At 41.8% G+C, this 19,274-nt stretch overlaps 2 protein-coding genes across 2 annotated transcripts; both read left to right on the top strand.

Annotated features, from left to right (window-relative positions):
- Window positions 1–1,523: 1,523 nt before the first annotated feature.
- Window positions 1,524–10,871, top strand: LOC116795844 (solute carrier family 2, facilitated glucose transporter member 11-like). Its single transcript, XM_032705903.1, has 13 exons — window positions 1,524–1,569; window positions 2,525–2,583; window positions 4,146–4,244; window positions 4,664–4,824; window positions 6,376–6,500; window positions 6,749–6,878; window positions 7,439–7,587; window positions 8,129–8,316; window positions 8,463–8,573; window positions 9,080–9,181; window positions 9,346–9,421; window positions 10,110–10,237; window positions 10,573–10,871. Exons 1-13 carry the CDS (start codon window positions 1,539–1,541, stop codon window positions 10,777–10,779), a joined length of 1,566 nt encoding a protein of 521 aa, XP_032561794.1. The 5' UTR covers window positions 1,524–1,538; the 3' UTR covers window positions 10,780–10,871.
- A 2,630-nt stretch (window positions 10,872–13,501) lies between these two features.
- LOC116795882 (macrophage migration inhibitory factor-like) lies at window positions 13,502–16,514 on the top strand. Its single transcript, XM_032705972.1, has 3 exons — window positions 13,502–13,609; window positions 15,509–15,681; window positions 16,337–16,514. The coding sequence occupies exons 1-3, from the start codon at window positions 13,502–13,504 to the stop codon at window positions 16,401–16,403; spliced, it is 348 nt and encodes a 115-aa protein (XP_032561863.1). The 3' UTR covers window positions 16,404–16,514.
- Window positions 16,515–19,274: the final 2,760 nt, after the last annotated feature.

Genomic DNA, 19,274 nt, shown 5'->3' with positions numbered 1-19,274 from the left:
ATGTTTTTCTTCACATCATGACCTCCTTCAGGAACAGTTGACTAGAAAAAGATATTGGCCTGCATACTCTTCCATGATTGGGGATTTTCATTATTCCTGTCTTTATTATTGAGGAACACTTAAGATTACTGACTAAAATATAACTACAGAACTATAACTATATATCTACAAAACGTGAAGTGTCCTTAGAGTCAGAAAACTCGGTAATTTTGTAGTGTTCCCTATATACATCATATGATTAAAAACTACCAGTCTTTTGGAGACAGCTACCAATATAGAAAGGGAAGCTCAAGTTTTTGCAAAACAGATTCTCTTTTCCCAATTAGTCACTCCGGAAACATCCTTCATTCCATTCCAACAATTCCTGAAGCCTTTGGAAACGAGAGCAGAGTGGCTCACTAGTGAGCCCCTTCTCTGATCCCAGTTATTCATTAGATGTGATTGGGAAAGCTCTTCCCCATAAGATCCTCGGCAGGAAGCGAGTGGGTGCCCTCTGGAACATTAATGTGACAACGAAGCGGAACAGCTCTTTGGAGCACAGGTCAACCTTAGCCTGTGCTCAGTGGAGCAAGAGCTGTATTGTGGGGACAGTCTGGTCAAGGGATGAAACAGCAAAAATGTCTGGTTCAAATATACGTGTGAGGCGACAGGGACAAAGAGGATAGTCATCCAGAAGCTTCAGGAACATGTACTACATTTTCTTCCAGACAAACCAGCTGATGGGTAAGATATGTCTCAAATACTAACTGAGGCACATATAAACACTTAGAAACTGGATCAGTGAACTGCTGTCAGATGGACACAGAAAACATGGATCTGATCATGCTGGCCTGTATGAAGGAAAGTTTAGCACAGCTTTGCATACGTGTGTCTGTAAAATTGCAAGATCAATGACTAAATGGCCTGATGTTGTGAGATTTACTGTCCTGAGCACAAATATCACTAAAGGATATCTCTAAGATACCTGCTAATTACTTTGTTAGCACTAATAAAGAAACTGCACATCTACTAAGGGGGCCTCAGCACAGTGTAAGCAATAACAGCACAGAAGCAGTACAGCCACTAATCACCATAAATGCAGAAGACATTACACATTATGGGAGTCATGAGAGGAAGACTCTTAACCTACTCAAAGTAGGAATCCTAAATTAATGTCCAAGAGCAAAGAGTGTAAGTTACAATATGTGTAAATACATGTAGAAGAGGGTGAGGTACAACATAAGAAAATATGTGCAATAGACTGCATTTGAGAAGGAACGTCCCATGCCAAAAGCCACATGTTATTGCCTGCTTGTAGCTTCCCCCAATATCATCTGAGTAAGATAGATACCAGCAGCCAACATGGCATTTCTTCCCTCTGTCAGATGTACACCCTGTTATTTCAACTTTGTATAACTTTACAGAAAAGGAAATTAATTCTTAGCATCAAAGGGACAGTCTTGTTTGTGCTCTAACAACAGATTATCTGCTGGAGAATCTAAACTGGAAACAAATCCCCCCACGAACTCTCAGCACACATCAAGAGCAAAGTCAAGACCATGATGAGGCTGCACAGTGATGGGAGAAAAGGTCAGGTGCTGCCACATGCTACATTTCAGACATTAGCTGGAGAATCTGTGAATATGCTTTTCATGTGATGTATTTTCCAGTAAATATGACTGCTTGCATCCAATAAGCTCTTTATGATTTCTTCCTCATCTTCTTTAACTGAAGTATAAATGGTAAGTGATAACTAAGCCACTTACCAACTTAATACATACAAACCCCTCCTAATTGTGAAATAAATGAAGTTAAAGCCTTAGAATTTTCTCTCAGAAAAACAGAGACATCAATCCAGCTGTGGAGGTTACAAAACAGTTCCAAAACAACCTTTTTTTCATCACAGGCACAGAAATAAGTATACTGACTAATGGAAATGCCAGAAAAAAATGTGCATAATGAATTTTTTTCTCTACTAGCAAAGGAAAACCAGCTACTATTAAATACTGAGCTCGCCAAGCCTGGTGTGCCACTGTAGAACCACTAAGTTTGCACCACATTTCAAAATCATGGAGCAGTTCAGTTCCTTTCAGTAATGATTAAGTTACGATGTGCTCCAGTTACAGTCACATGAAGACAGGATAGATCTTTCCTGTTATATGTCAAAGTCCTATAGTTCATTGTCCAAGCCCCACCTAAGATTCCCAACAGATCATTTTGTCTCCATGTTTCTCAGTTTGTCCTGAAAACTGAGCAAAGTCATGATTATGGTAATCCTGTTTAAAATTGTTGTCTCAGCTCTCTATCTCCCCAGCACAAGACAGTGCTCATGAAGTGAACAGATTCCCTGCAAGGGAGACCAACTTGGTTATTTGGACATAACCATTGGTTGAAATATTTAATCCAACCATCCTAAACTTTGTACGACCGCTGAAATAGGTGTAATCAACTCAAAAGCCTCCGAAGTAAAATTTAACTTCACTGACATGGGACCAGTTCCCTGATACTGCTGTTGTATAACGTGAGCACTCGGCTCCTTTGGCAGGTACCTGCCAGGGAGCAACAGGCTCTCTCACCGAGATGGCTGCCTTCTTCTCCAACCTGGTGAGTATCTGCTCACTTCTTCTCAGGGCTATGGCTTAGAAAAGACAAAGCTGACCAAATACAGAAGATTCAGATCCTTTAAGGGTTTTAAGTCCCTTTGGTACAGAGAATGTCTTTCCTTTCTGTGTTTAAACATCACCAAGAACAATGGGGCCATGAAGATCGTGCTGCATGGTCTTTTCTATGAGACAACATGAAATGAAATGAATGAGTGAAATGAATGAAATGAAATAAAATAAAAATAAAAACAGCTCTGGCAGTTCCACCATTGACAATGCTACTTTACTTTTGTCTTCTGAATTACTGAAACAATACTATTTGTTAACCACTCTACTTCCCAAAATAATGAATATTTTAACCTTGCTGCAAAAGGTTAAGAAACCATGACATAAGGTTTAAAATAAATTACTTCCTTCATTTCATCAAGAGACAATCAATATAATCCACTGAGAGTTTCCACAGTCTTACACAGGGAAGAAGTGATGTGTATTGCTGCTCTGTTTATCTTAAAAAAAAAAAAAAGGAAGAGTGAGAGGGTGAGTTCTTAATTTGTTTGAATGGTCTTGCCAATTAGCAAATCCATTGAATTTGAAAGAGGGTTTTTAAGGCAATTTAGAGTCTTCTTTCTGGTCCACAGCTTCCTGGTTCTTGTCATATGATAATTAGGGAAATCCAGATGTGGCCCAATTAAATAACAAGCTGTTGAAAGATGGACTTAAGGTCTAAGTAGTTACTGTTATGTTTTCTCCTTATTTACAGTTAAAATTATTTCATTCATCAGAAAGTGTATTTCAGTCCCTAATCCTTGAGCAAGGAAGTTCTAGACAGACAGTATCTCACTAACTTGGAAGATGCTAAGCCCTTCAATATGCAAGCACACCAATTCATGGTTAAATAAATAGAAAAAAATAAAATATTGAGAAAGGAGAAATGAAATCCCAAATCAAATTGAGGAAGATTTTTATTTGAATGTAATTACAGGGGCTATTCCCATAATTATTGCTATTTTTATGTTATATTTATATTGTATAATTATAGCCCATGCCTTCCTGAAAAAGCTGAATGTCAAAAGGGTATTTTCTTAATTATGCTTAAGGATACAATGCAGTCAGAAATGAAAGTAGAGAGTATAATAAAATGTTGTTGATTTTTAATGCTGTACTTCTGAGACACAGCATTATGGTTTGGTGCACATCAGTTATTGTTGACTGCAGACAAGGAAACTGAATCCCTCTTCCCTGCATCCAGGGCTGACACCTTTATCCAGCCAACCTGACAGATATTGCTGGCACAGAGTGAGAGCTGCACTCTTGGGAACATCTTTTAAAACTCCTTTTCCTTCTTGCAAGCAGAGTGATGGATTATCACCCCTACAGTGGCAGTAGTTTGCTATGGCACTGTGGATGATGAGTGTGTTTCAGGAGTAGATTAGAGGGATTTTAAAAAAGGTTTATATTCAAAAGGATTTGAAGCAGACAAAGAGGAAGGACCAATGTGGCTTTGGCCCTGCACAGATCTAGACCAATGAGAAGCTGATGGAGCATTTTATGTTTGCTTTGCAGGTTCAGTTCCGGGGACTGTATCAAATGATCTTAGTGCTGGGAATTGGTGGTAGCTTCCCATATGGATTCCACATTTCTGTCATCAACTATCCTTCTGTGGTAAGGAGCCATTTCCCTGAGGCTGATAACACAAATGGAGTTCTCCCATAAATCTCAAATTTACTGACCATTCACAGTCTGTGCCTTTTCTTTGGCTAACAGTAACATCACATGTGCAGAGAACTTTTTCTCCTTTAAAGAACAGGACAGCATTTTCTGTTTTAAATAAGTTCCTACCACATAGTATACAAGTCCCCATAGAAGGATAACAAATGTGCTCTTAGCATGCTTGCCAGGAAGCTTCCTGAGTGATATAAACGTGTAGATTTTGCAGTGTGATCTCGGTGAACTTGTTTTACTAAGAAAGACTCAAAATAAATCTAATATTAGAACCACAGGCTCGATCTGAAATACAACATCCAAATAATATGAAGGGATCTTACACCCCTTATCCGATCAAATCTCATCCTATTTTTCAGCACATCAGGAAGTTTATTAACGAAACGTGGATAGAGCGACACGGCTCCCCCCTCCATCCCGAGAAAATCATGCTGCTGTGGTCCTTCATTGTGTCTGTTTATGGGATAGGAGGGTTCCTGGGGTCCCTCTTCTGTACCTATGTGACTACAAAATACAGGAAGTAAGTGCTTCTTGTCACAGCTCCACAGTCAGAAAGTGCAGGGAAATACCAAGGTGAACAAATGAAGCTCTTTTTGGTTGAAGCAGTCTGGTCAGACACAACGGGTTGGGTTTCCCAGCACATCCACCTCTTCCAGGTAGCAAACAGCCTTCTGCCTTGTTTATCTGCCCTCCCCAGGGAATTGTACTCTGTAAAGGCTGCAGTCATCCTCACATCACCAGATCAGTGCCTCTGGGAGTAGTGGCATAGGGTCACATTCTCTCCAATGTCCCCTATGGCTCTCATAAAGGTCTCCCAAGCTTTACAAACCCCAATGAAAGAGCTGTGTGTCTTGTACTACAACACATTATATGCAGTTACTCAAACACCTGGAAGATATCCTTAAGTGACAAAGAAGAACTAGATTTCTGTTTAAACACACTCATTTTGGGGTACAGACATTATATTAAATATTCAGATCCAGCCTAATGAAAATATGAACAAAAGAGAAAAAATAAATTGCCTGTAAGTACACTGTAAAGATACAACCAGCACCATTTTACTGAAAGTCAGTTCCCAAGCTATCTTTCTCACTAGATGGAGGAAGGATCCCTCACCAGTGTGGTCTGTTCTCAGTGCCTTGTGTGTAACACCACTGATTTCATTTGCAGAGCAATTGGCAAATATATCTACTTGGTGTGACCACTTAAAGATCTGCTCCACAACACACTGATCCAGAGGCCCCTCATATGGGTCTCATCAAACCACCTTAGCCTGCCTGCAATTGTGTTCTTTCCTATCAGGTAAGTGCCCCCAAGAGATTTCTTGTGGGACACTGCCTCATCCCACACACACAGGGTCTCCCAAGACTGGAAACAAGGTCATGCACTTCTCCCATGGGTCATTTAACCCATGATAACCTAATTGCTGAATCCCAGACTAAACACGAGGGTCTCTGTGAATCCTTAATGTGTGCAAGGGGACTCTTGTCTAACAAGCATCACAGCAAAACATCTGAGTGCAAAAGACTTTGAAACTTTGATTTGAGCCTGAAGCATCAGGGCTGTGAACACAGCAGGCCACAATTCATACAGAGTCACTTTTGAAATTATATATGCCTCTAAAAACTCTTTCTGTCATCTCAGATCACACCCATTTAGCCAAGAGTATCTTTAATATGAGCCATTCTAGAATGGGACCTGCAGACTCAGACTGTTTTTGGGAGACAACCTGACGTTTTAAGAGGAATTACAGCCATTTAAAAATCTTGGTGATAAAATGGGCCAGTTCTTCAATCTTTTCCCCATTTGTACTGTGGAAATGCTGGCAAAGCGTTCCAACTCTTTAAATTCTGAGCTCAAAAATATCAATTAATTCAAATCTAAAGGATCCTAAAATTTCAAAGAATCATTTTGACCATCCAAAGCCAAAATTATTTCATCTGTTCCTCAAAAAAGCAGGAATGGCTGTACCATGCTTCCTGTCAAAGCAAGAGTAGTTCAAAAGAGTACATTTCACACTAAATTCTCTAGGCCTTTTAAGATTTTTTTATTTGGGGTCTTTTTTTTTTAGAAAAAAGTGCCAAATATTCACCAACCTGATCATGCTGGCAGCTGCACTTTTCATGGCCTTCAGTAAAGCAGCCAAATCCTTTGAGATGATTCTGGTCGGGCGCCTTCTCTACGGCATTGGTTCAGGTATGTGCTTGTGCCAGTGGGGACTGCAAGAGTCCCTGCTCTTCTGGGATTGTCTCTACAGCCATTCTTGGAGAATGATTTTTAAAGCAATTATACTAGGCACTTAATAAAAGTGAAAGACATCACCCCTTTTGCAAGAGACTGTAATCTAAATATCAGAGCGAATGGAAACTGTAAGAGAGGACGGAGTCAGAAAGTTAAGCTTTTCTAAATATTTTAACAGTCATTTGTCCTCCTCTGTGTTCAAGGTTTTTCTATGAATATACATCCTCAGTATGTAGGAGAGATTTCACCCAAGAAGCTGCGTGGATTTGCCAACTCCACCGTTTCTGTTTTTCTGACCCTGGGAAAACTCACAGGACAGGTCATTGGACTACGGTAAATTCTCCAGTCTTTTGATCAGGTTACACTAAAAGTACAAATCTTTCTACAACCTTACCTTCCACCTAGTCAGTGACTGAGAAACACTCCCATCCTCCCTAGGAGGACCGTCACACCCACATCCACCTTAGTTTTAAGGCAGACATCTAATTTTGAATAAAGAAGGCAGAAAATTATTTACTCATAATATGATTTCTTTTTATTTCCACACCTTTTCTACTGGGGGACTTCCCCTTCTAAATTTACTGTACTTACATAAAAAGTCTTAGTTTTGGTCCTGTGGCTAAACAGTGGTCAAATGAGTCTCATCAGCTCTCTAGACATTATACTGGGTCCCAGTGATATTTAGAAAGTTTTTCAAAATATCGAATAATTCCTTTAAAATAAAATTGTCGGGAATAAAAACAGCAAAATTTGTGAAATTTGCCAAATTATGAATTCAGGGTTTTGCTCCACTGTACTCTTGAATGGGATCTGAGCAACCTTCATCACTCAGAAAAACTTCCTGAACATTCATTCCATTATTTCAGCATTTTTGTCTCACATACACTTTCCAGGGAGATTTTAGGAAGCGAAGCTTTGTGGCCATGGTTGTTAGCATCTAGTGGACTTTCAGCATTGGTTCAACTGGTTACCCTCCCATTTTTCCCCGATTCACCATCCTACCTCCTGATACAGAAGGGTAATGAGGAAGCCTGCAGGAAAGGTAGAGTGTCTGCTTTCCTCACTTACTTCACTTCCTTTGCTGTGTTATGGTGACAGCCCGTGCAGAAGACAAGCAGGGTAGAGCTGTACAGCACAGTGCAGTCCCATGGAGCAGAGGCAGTTTCAAACACAACAGATGAGGTCCCTATGACAATACATCTGTAATAACCTGAGCCTCAGTCAGTCTCATTAAGACAAGAAACATAGTTATGTATCAGCATGTCTAGCATTTCCCACTTTGGTGGGCACTGCTTTGCTTCTTTAAAGGAAATGGTTTAGGCAGCTCTTTTTTCAGATTCAATAAACTGTACTTAAGTGTTGACTTTGTTTATAATTAGGTCAACTCCACATTAGAAAACTACACTATACTGACAACCAGTGAGTCGAAATCCTTCTGAGTGCCCACTGCCCCAGCCCCAACCACACAGCAGAAGCAGTGCCACCATCTCACCAAGGGACAGGCAGACTAAAGGGTTTAATGTAACCACTGCTGATGGAGCTGCAGAGGTAGAACAATCCACCTCCCTCTTTCTCTCCAACAGCCATCAGGAAGCTCTGGGGGGAAGGAGACCACCAAGCAGAAATCGATGACATTATGAAGGAGAAGGGTGCAGTGGGGAGCACGAAAACCTTGCGTGTCCTCGAAGTGATCCAAGAGCGATCTTTGCGCTGGCAGCTTTACTTCATTGTGACTGTTATGACCACCCTGCAGCTCTGTGGAATCAATGCAGTTGAGTGCCCTCTTTATCCCCAGCACAAGGGACAGCACTAGGCAGCACAACAAACCCCTCTAAGTCAGTGTTACTATACCAGCTTAGAATTGCACCTCAGTGCAATGATTTTTTCACAGGTGCATTTCCTCTCTGCATTTTTCAGATATACTTCTACTCTTTTGAAGTGTTCCACACAGCCAGGTTTGAAGAATACCTTATCCCATATGCGTCCCTGGGAATTGGGTTGTGTGAATGCTTATCCTCTATACTGTGTGTAAGTCTTTTCAGACTTGAGTTTGAAGGAAAAATTTAATGTGGTCAACAATTGTACTTTTCCTTTCCTGTGACTGGGCTCGGGGGAGATTTGCATAACCTAAGACACATCTTCCTGCTTCTGCAAAACCACATGCAGGACAAAAGGCAGTTCTTGTCCCAGATTACTTGCATGAGTGTACAACTTTAGACTAAATTTTATTCTGTAAAATAATTTTCTGATGTTCTGGATTAGGTGTGGGTATGCATGTGTGCACAATTCGACATATGCCAGCAGGCAAGAAAGGGAACTGTCTAAAACCAGCCTAAGGTTGACTAATAAACACAGCTTTGTTAATCATAAATTAGTTTGAAAAAGTTAATCTAATTCACTAGGAATTAAGAGACTTAAATGACATTGATTTATGGATATTACTCATATAAGTCTTCTGCAAGGAATACATGGAGAGGGGAGGAATTATTTAATTTGAGAACTGGGATTTATGACCCGTGTTTTCTGCTTTTCAGAGCACCCTCATAGACCGGTTTGGGAGGAAGGTGCTGCTTTGGAGAGGATACACACTGATGTGTTCTGTGCTAGCACTGCTCACCATGACCCTGTCCCTGCAGGTAAGGAGGCAGCAGCCTTCTGGCCCCTTACTCAGCACCAGTCCACCTCTCCAGTCTTACCTCACAGGATATGTACAAAAACCTGAGCCAGTGGCAGAAAATACAGAGCTCTGCCATTCTGTCACGTGTCTAACCATTTGATATCACCCGTTTCTCCCCCTCAGCATCGTTTTTTCTGGATGCATTACTTTAGCATTATCTTGATCTTCCTGTTCGTTGTCTTCTATGGAAGTGGACCATGTGAGTACAGCAGTGTCTGTGTTGGGAGGAAATTTTGTACCAGCAACACAATTGGCAAAGGAAGAACAGACTCGTGCCATGGTGAAAAAGTTCTGGAAATCAAGGAAGGAAGGACAGACATGTACAAGTGGGAGACAGGGAAAGGATATAGACACCTTGGATTTTATTGCTGATCACAAGATCTAAATAATTTAAAATGCAGTATCATCTCCAGAGGGTTTGAGAATGAAATTTCAGAATTATTTTTAAACTACTCAGCTAAAAACAGGAATCTAAGCTTTGCAATGGATGTCACAGTACTCATCTTGCCTACATGTTATAGTAATCATTTTCATTAACCTAGCAAGTAAAGCTTATGCCTACCAAAATGCTTCAGGTGGAACTGACTCCAGGAGCCAAAAGGGGAGCTGGTTTTATAAATCATTGCACCAGTAATGGCTACCAGTGCAATGTGGAACTGCACAGACCCACTGGTACCACAAAAACAGTTCCAGTACACATGAGAGAAACCTAAATTAACAGCTGCAGTCCCTTTCTGGAATCAAGGTCTTTCACCCTCATAGCAGTGGCCACCTACCAACAAGTCACCTGTTTTACCTGTCTGTCATCTGCCACTGCCATTGGGAGGAACTGCAGCAGGAGCAAGGAAACAAATATGCCTGGTTTGTGTTTGGCTTTTCTTTTTCAGCTGGAGCCTCTGTAGCTGTCATGGTTGAAATCTTCAGCCAGTCATACAGACCATCAGCCTTTCTGATTGTTGGCTGTATCAACTGGATGGGGCTGTTCGTACTTGGGATGATTTTTCCACTGCTTGTTGTAAGTGACTCTAAGTGGATCCCTCCTTCCAGGAGAATCCATTTCTGAATGCTGACAGGGAGCAAAATAACAGCAATAAATTGCAATGACATGTAAAGCTTAGAGCTCTGTCCAAATACCAAACCTGTTCAGGAACTCTCCAAGCTTGTCAGAGGAGCAGCAATAGGACTCAGGTCAAACATGGCCCGTGGAAACTCCTGGTTTGATACCTGTCCTGGATTGTGTACTGAGCACACTTTTGAATTTTAATTTCAAAGACATGGGCTTGCACTAAAAGGCAGGGAAACAGAAATGAGATTTTTATTTTCCTTACAGTGTCTCACTTCTACTTGCAGGATAACCTTGGACCCTTCTGCTTCCTCATCTTTTTGACAATTCTTGCTTTATCAGCAATTTTCATTTACCTGTATCTTCCTGAGACCAAGGGAAAGTCAATCATGGAAATAAAAGCAGAGTTCAACAAACTAAACTTTGGGAAAAAAGAAACCTCCTTCACTGAAAATAACTTTCCTAAGGAACAGTTGGCTTGCACGAAGCTCTGAGCGTTCAGAGGAGAAATTTGCATCTCTTAGAAAAGACAGGAAACAATGTTGCAATAGAACTAAAAAGGAAACATTAAAACCAGACTGCAAGATCTTCTGTCTCATTTATTTTTTCTTTTCCCGTTTCCTTTTCTTTTCCTTTTTTTTTTTTTTTTTTTTTAATAGCTGTGAAACTCATCATGCTAGAGTTCTATTTCTGGATGATATCTAAAGGTTTTCGCTGGAAATTTCCCCACTCAGTTTCAAGACATAAAGGGTTTTTTCACATTAAAAACCCTTTTATGGTAGTACATCTTAAGAATTTTTAAAACATTCTGTGAACAGTCCACAGGGCCCAAAGAAGAACATGCACACAGGCTCTGCTCAAAGTCCTGGACCCACAGCCCTGGGCCTCAGTTGGTGTCCCCTGTTCCCAGAGTCCTGCCCAGTGCCACAGATACCTGAGCAGTCTGTTATTGGCCTTTCCTAAAGGAGACCTCACCAGCAGCAAGTACCTCATAACCAGGAACCTGCTGGAAAACAGCTCAGAGAAGAGTATCAGAAATATGAAAGACCAAGTAAAATAATTTAAGAGGACAAACCAAGAGAAAGAAGGATTAAGAAGGCTAAATGTCATGAGGATGGGGAAACACAGAAGTCTGAAGTACTTGGCTAGGAGGCAGACAGAGGAAAAGCTAGATATGGCATTTAGGGTGACCTGAGCAGACATGGACTAAAAACTTAGCACAGCAAATGAGGAAAAATGGTTCCAGCATGACAACAGAAACAAATATTGAAAGTGAAATTGTACTGTGCAACAAACCTTCTGGAGATGTAATGGAAAGCTCAGTGGAGAACAGCCCAGTAACTCTAGGCAGGGAGAAGGACCTCTCAAACTGACATATTATTGTACGCAAAATAAGCAAAATGGCTGCTATAAAGGACACTACACTCCCAAGAGCATCTGTGGTGTCCAAGGAACTGATTTCCAACCTGGTACATCAGCTTCTGGGAATTACATCAGATGTTTTCAGAGAAGAAAGAGTTTGTTTTGGAAATGTTTTTCTTGTTATGTAAGCAAGCTGCAAGTAAGGAGTGATTCTTGTACCCAGCAGTAAAAATAGGCTGTGAATTTCATTGGAAAGAGCCTAAGTTTTTCCAAGTGACCACTAACAAGTATATTTGTGACAAGATTTGTGACTAAAAGCTTTGGGTCATGCCACCTGCTTTCCACTAACCACTGAAGAAAAAAATAGTCAGTATTAAAAACTACAGTTCTTCTCCTTACAGATTCAGGTGTCACTTGAGTTTGTTTTTAATGCACTGACTTAGGAAACGTGCTCTGAAAAGGCCCTTCATAGAAACAGATTTTACTTCTGGTGTTTTTTGAGGGTCTTCATTATTTTCAGAATGCTTTGCATATAGGAGACACAACCCACTGACATGAGCTGTAGATGGACACTGACACATAGTAATTCATCTCCTAACTTTTTATTTACTGACTTTTTTACAGCAAGGGAGTTACAGTGAAGGAACTGACTTAAAACCAACATACACCACACAACCATAGAATCACAGAATGGCTTGGGTTGGAAGGGACCTTAAAGATCATCTAGTTCCAATCCCTCAGCCATGGACAGGGATGTCACCCACCAGATTGGGTTGCTCAGAGCCCAGGCCTGACCTTGAACAAAATCAGCTTAAGCATGTTCTTATAGAGGCTTTCACCATTTTAAAAGTATTGGCTTAAATTACACCATTACAGTACAAACATTTAGTCCAAGCTACGGAAAGCTCTTCCTCTTTTCCACAGCCTGGGGAATCAAGTGAGTAGAAAAGGTCTTACCTCAGAAACTACTGGGCATAAAGACACTCATCACCTTTAACACAGAGAGATTAACAAACCATTTATTTTACTCCCATCAGCATTTTCAACCTGCTCTCCCCACACATCTCACTGCAAACACCCCCTGCCCTGTGCCATATGATCCCTCTAAATCACTTCTCTCATGTAAGGCTCAACTAAGCAGCAATAAGATAAGAACTGATCCCAGCTCTGCCACGTACTCCACTCTGGATAAAAGCCTCTCATGTCAGAATGCCTGTGGATTTCCTATCTCTCAAGAGTTATGACTGCTATGGGACTATTTGCACAACAAAGGAGCAAGTTGAAAACAAGCCTTCTCCAAGCGTGTAGAAACCAGTGCTCACCACAGTGGAAAATCAAGATCCTGATTTTAAGGCATCTTTGTCATGACTTAGTCATGGTTCAGGAAAGGTCTGCACAACATGTGCTACTGGGGTTTTTCTGTTATGGTCTATTCCACAGAAAGAGTTCCAGACCTCACAACTGACTCATCCATCTCTTTCTTTTTTTTTTTTTTAAATAATTATAAGACTTGCATAAAGAGGTACATTATAACTCTGTAACACTCATTTTTTCACTGGTTTCACAGTCAGGCTGTATCCAAATACGAAGTGTCACCTTGGATGCTTTGGTTTCCAGAGTGTAAAAGCCAGGTTCCCTCCCAGGACAGTCCATTGGCAGTCTGTGTGAGCAGCCTGCAGATGGCACATGCAGCCTTGTCTCTCCCGAGGCACTCCCACCCCTCCTGGTGCACCTGTGGAAAGTATCACTGACTATTTAAAGGCTCCCGAGGTGCTCACCAGCACAGTGGGGGGAGCCAGCTTGCAGGTGAGTTAGAAACAAAACCGTGAAAGAAAACCTGCTTGTGATCCAAAGATGCCTAAATTCATTGTTAACACAAATATAAGCAAGGATAAGATTCCAGAATCTTTTACAGGGGAACTGACCCAACAGTTATCAAAAGCATTGGACAAACCAGCACAGGTAAGTCCAGATGCTCAGATGTTTTCCTTCTTTAGTCAGTTGTGCCTATGCAGTGAGCCACTTCTCAGTGATAGCCTTGATAAACTAATATGCCTAATGGCTCACCAGTATTTTCAGTCCTCTCTCTGTGAAAATATCAAATACTTGCTTGCTGTAACTCGAGGTCTCAAAGCACTGAAGTATCTAAACAAGTTTTGTGTTGGATGATATTCACTGTAGGTCTCTGTGTGGGTGAAGACATGGGATGTGTGTGGGTGTGTGTGCACAGGTATCTCTGTGAATACCTCAAGAATCTGGCTGATTGAAAGCAAAAGTCACCCTCAGCTTCCTCACTGAGACCTGCTGAATATGTGCTTGTTATCTGCCACCAAATTGCCTCTAGCCTGGTGGTTACAGTTGAATTAAAACATGAGTCATTCAGCTTGCTTGGACATCTAGTAAAAAACTAGTATTCTTATGTAAAACTGATGTGTTCTATCAATCTTAAAAAAAAGCCACTGTTTTTTTTTATCAGTCTAGCAAACAAGTACTTGCTGATGGGGGCATGGGGGTGTGTCAGCTGGTGGTTCTTGCATAACAGCTCCTGAATATAAAGCTAGAGGCCAGGGCTGGGATGCAGCTGGAACAGGTTTGTGCAGCTGTGTGGAAAGGATATGTAACGGGACTTAGAAATATACAGGGAATAACAAAGAGATTTTTCTGAAGAGGACATACAAGCTTTTCGTGACAAAGGAGCCAATAGGAAAGGGAGAGTCTCTTAGTTATTACACAGAAAGAAGGAAAGGATTAGGCTGGGCTGGAATGCAGAGCTTTCCTCTCACAGGAAACTGTACCACTTGAAAAACATACTGATTTTTAATCAAATAGGGTTTTTTCCTACTGGATGAACTGTTTCAAATATTTTCAAACTGCTCTAAGAAGAAAATAATGCCAATTAATGCTTTAGCTTGATTTTATTATTTTTTTAAATAATAATAACCAGCTTCCAGGGTAGGTGTTAAAGACATACATGTACCTACATTTGGCATAAAGTTGAGACTGCACAGTGTCCAGGCAGGGGAGAACAGGGCCAAGCAAGCGGTACCTCAGCATGATCTCCTTGGCTTATCCTGTACTGCTGTGGTCTGATGCACCTTGCACCCAAACAAGCTGTAAATGATGGCCAAGACTAATTACCCAGACAACTCCTGGTACTCAGGCTGGCTTGTTTTACCAAGAGGGTTAATTGCTGCTGAGTTCCAACGATGCGCTGCTAATAAACGTGGGTAAGAACAGGACAGAAGCTAGATGGGTGCCAAAGGAATTGATCCCCAGATTCCCCAGTGTGTGGATCTGACACTGTGTATTAGCAGCAGGGAAAATCGCAGGCTGGTCATTAATATTAACATAGATACTTTCTTCTATTTTTCCTGATATCAAGAACAAAAGTAGGATTAGGCTGTATTTTGTTTAATGAGGGGGATGTTGATTTAGACCTCTGCTGTGTCAGTTCACATTTACCTCAGCAGGGAAGACTGCAGCAGGAGCCAGTGAGGTGCAAAATCTCTCTGGAACGCAGTGCGGCAGCAATGCAATTGCATCCCCCCATCCCTGACCTTCCCACACGGGCAGGGAGGGCCTGGTGGCTTGGAAGAGGTTCTGGAGATATTGCAGGTCACTGAGCTCCTGGAACACCTGGACTAGGAAGCAAGACTCCCAAGCCTAAATAGTATGGTGTCTTTGTAGCTTGACACAGCAGTGACTGTCTTGGAGTAGGACACAAATCTAGAGAGTAAGACATCACATGAAAAGCATGCACCTATTTGCACTGCAGTTCAGGTACATAAATGCCTTCCTGGATTTTCGAAACTTTTCTTAATATGGCAAAGGAAAATAGTATTCCTTTTCTTCTTCCAACAGTATCTAGCAATACAGATCTCTCCTGATCAGATGATGTCCTTCGGTGGCTCCGCAGACCCTTGTGCTATGTGCTTTCTCCACAGCATTGGCAAGATAGGGGAGCAGGAGAACAAGGTCTACTCCAAATTGCTTTGTGATCTGCTGAACAAAGAGCTGAAAATACCATCTGAGAGGTGAGCCCACACAGTAACTTGTCTGACATAACTTTCCATAGACTGTTGAAACTATTCATCCCAGACTTTTCCTCTGGTGTTCTTTGTTAATGTGCTATTTGAAGAGGTTAAATGCCGAATCAACTGGAACAACTCTCCAACTAAAAAGAAGAAAGGAGCAATTGCATGAGCCATAATGTTGATGTCCAGAAACTGTAAAATTTCTTAGTTAAAATTATGTGGGTTCAGGCACTGCATGTACCCACAGATCTCATGTGCAAAAGCCCAGGTATAGACACAATAACTTTGGTATTATAATGATAACTTGAGGGACGTGTACCAGCACTTCCCTACTGCCTGTGGGGTACATGTGGAGGTCAACTGCAAGAGCTTCCACTTGCATAAAAGCCTTTCTAATTCTTTTCCTGAAGGTGTACCAGTCTGCTCCAGAAATAACTGTAAATAAAACAAAGTATCCTGAGAGCTCCTTAAAACAAGAAGTAGAAAACCACTGAGAACTCCAGAATGCACAATAGGCATTAAAAGGAGCAGGGAGTGCAAGGCCTGAGAAGTGTAAAACCCTGTGGGATAGTCTACAGCATGGTTGTGTCCTGTTGCAGGAGCACCCTGCAGCACTCTGCTCTCAGCAGCTAATGGTGTCTGTCTTCCCTTTCAGAATCTACGTCAGCTTCTTCAACATCAGCCCTGGCAACACAGGCTGGAACAACAACACCCTTGCTTGAGGTGCCCTTGAGTGGTAAAAGTTTATTCCTGACCCCTCAGCCTGATTTAAGTACTGCAGTTCATCATGTTACCAGCACCTGACAAATGCAAAAGGCAATGGCACTATAGTTGCTGCTACCCACTGCTGTTTAACATCTTATCTGCTGCTTAAATAAAAGTAAAAATCCAGCAGAAACCTTATGACTGAGACCATCTTGTTACTCTGGAAAGACCTGTGATTGAGATGGAAAGTGCCTTTTCAAAATAGTCGTAACAGAAGCTTTTCTTTAAAAAGCAGTTTGGTCATGGATGATGATGAACACTCCATTTGGATATGTCTTTGCTCTGTTCATGATCAAGAGCCTGGCCAAATTTAAAGGAACTATCTTGATCTAATCTCAAGATACATTTAAGTCAATAGATGTGGCTACAAATGTGGCATATGGACCTTCTTTCAAAAGGAGGAAAGAAATGATTGCCTCTTATTTAAAAGGGATGGATTGCAGTCTGGGTCCTCCTTAGCTCTAACGCTACATGGACACCTAGCTGATTTGCAGAAAAGCCTGTGCTGTGAGTCTCCCAGGGCTCAGCACGGGCAGAAGGAGTGAGTGGAAAAAACCACTGTTCCCTGTTCTGCCCTCCCCTTTTCATCCATTGAACAATCTGTAGTGACAGCAAAGATTAGAGCACGGCTCAGAATGAGGCAGAGGCACAGCAAGCCATTCCCAGAGGCTGAAGTGGTGAATTAATTATGAAAGGAATATAAATATTTATTATTCAAGCCCTTGGTCAGATAAGATCGTTCGCTTCCAAACTAAAATAAAAGATTGAGTAGAGATAAATTTCCTGAAAATCTACAGTTAGGTGTATTGTAACTTTTTTCTGGAAGAGCAAACCCTATCACACCCCTGTTCTGAGCTCTATTGTGAACACCCCGTTTTGTTCCTATCACAGCTTTGCTTTGCAGACACAGCCTTTAAATACAAGCCTGCACCTCAACTTGCAAAAATGCTTTGTTGAGATAACAAACGAAAGCTGCTTTGGTGAATCAAAGTAGCACAGCCAGTAAAACAGTGTGCTACTTGGCATCTAAATACAGTGTATCTTATTAAATATTGTTCATGCCACTTTAAGCCATGTGGAGCTGCCAGTTGAAGAAGGAAGACATGACATGAGGTATGTATTCTTTTGGCAGAATGGCCCCTAAACACAGCAGGGCCTTCCACAGGGGGGCAGTTTTCTTCTCCAGAAATCAATCTACCTTTTTCATGGAGCCACTCACTCAAAGAATGCTGCCTCTGCTGCTCTTGGAGCCACAGCACCAGCATTCTCTGATGTTCTCCTGGCTCCTCCTCCATGGTCCAGTTGCCCTGTGCTCAGGTTTTGGCTGTGGTGCAGTTGGGTGTATCCAGCTGCAACCCATGGATGCCCCAGCCCTTTGCAGTCAGTCTCCAGGAAAGGTTTCAGCCTGCCCCACATATCTGCTGAGGCCTTTCTATGGTGGATGCTTTCAGAGTTCTACTCGGAGCATCCAAACTCTGGAATGTGTGTTCCTGAGGCACCTCATGGCACAAGTACAAATGAGACCACCTTTGCTTGCTAAAAGTCCTTATACTCTCTAATAGGGAATGTAGAAGATGCCTTTGCCTCTGACTCTGGTACATCATTAGAATGCTCTTTGGCATATTTCTATAAAACATTTTAGCTTTCAATTTTTTGCTCTTAGACACATTTCTTCATTGTTCTTATTTTAATTACAAGCAGTTGTTTTTAAAAACAGGTGCTGTGCATCCAGAAATGATTTATGAAGGTAGGAGTGTGGAGCAATCACTTGAGGGACGGGTGAGCACAAGTACACTGGTGTTTGGTAAACTGTTAAAAACACATCTCTAGAAGCTATGAAAATGTGTGCACTGCTTCTTCCTTGGTCAGGGAGGCAAAGGAGAACAACATTGCAGATGTCTCTCCATTGTGTGGCAGCATGGCCAGGGGCTGCCATTTGGCCTGGCAGGCCACACAGCAAGCACACCATGTGGTGACATTGCTCTCGAGTTTTTCTCCCTGCACGGATAGAATTCCCACCCCACCTCCATGCAACAAATCTGGGAGGCAGGAGGATGGGAGGAATAAGTGCAATAAGTATGCAGTGGTAAGGAGCTGAGGTGAGGATATCCAAGGAAGAAAACTTAATCAGTTCTTAATCGCTGTTCTTAAGCACCGTTAATACTACAAAAAGAGGTGCTCCAGTTCTCAACATTACAGTCTGTGTCACTCCTAAGTATTCCTATGTAACATCATCCCTTGTTCCTCATTCAGGGCTGTATGTGCTCACGGGCATGACATGTACATATGGTCAAGCTCTGTGGCAGCAGCAGTGGCTGGGACTTTGTTAAAAATCAGCACGTGCTTGATCCCTGTGTGTAAAATGTCTGGGTGGAGAGGCTCTGGGCCTGATCCCCTTTAGCCTTCCTGTGAGTCATTTGGCTCAGCAGAGCAGCGCTGCTGCCGTCGGGGCAGGGAAGAGGCAGCGTGGGGAGCCGTGCCCTGGCAGCCTACGTGCATCGCATCACACAGCCCAGCATACGGCTCGCCTCTGCTGCCCCTCACCTCCGAACAGACACGCACCGCTTCGTTCCTAAGCAAACGTGAAATCACCTCTACTTTTTTCCAGAAGAAAAAAGTATGTGAAAATGGGGATGCTGATGAGTAATAGATAATTTTTAATTTGACTGAAAAACGTTATAGAAAATAATTAATAATTAATATGCCAGCAAGGCAAACGTTTCTGCTTACATCGAGTTAAAGGTATGCACACAGTTAAACCAAAAACCGTACAAATGTGCCTTTATTTTGAGAAAATAAAGATACCCTCCGAAGCAAGGGCGAGTGCC

Source organism: Chiroxiphia lanceolata, chromosome 18 (genome assembly GCF_009829145.1).
Source record: "Chiroxiphia lanceolata isolate bChiLan1 chromosome 18, bChiLan1.pri, whole genome shotgun sequence".
Lineage (NCBI taxonomy): Eukaryota > Metazoa > Chordata > Aves > Passeriformes > Pipridae > Chiroxiphia > Chiroxiphia lanceolata.
Note: the sequence above shows the minus strand (reverse complement) of the source record. Positions and strands in the feature narration are given on the sequence as shown.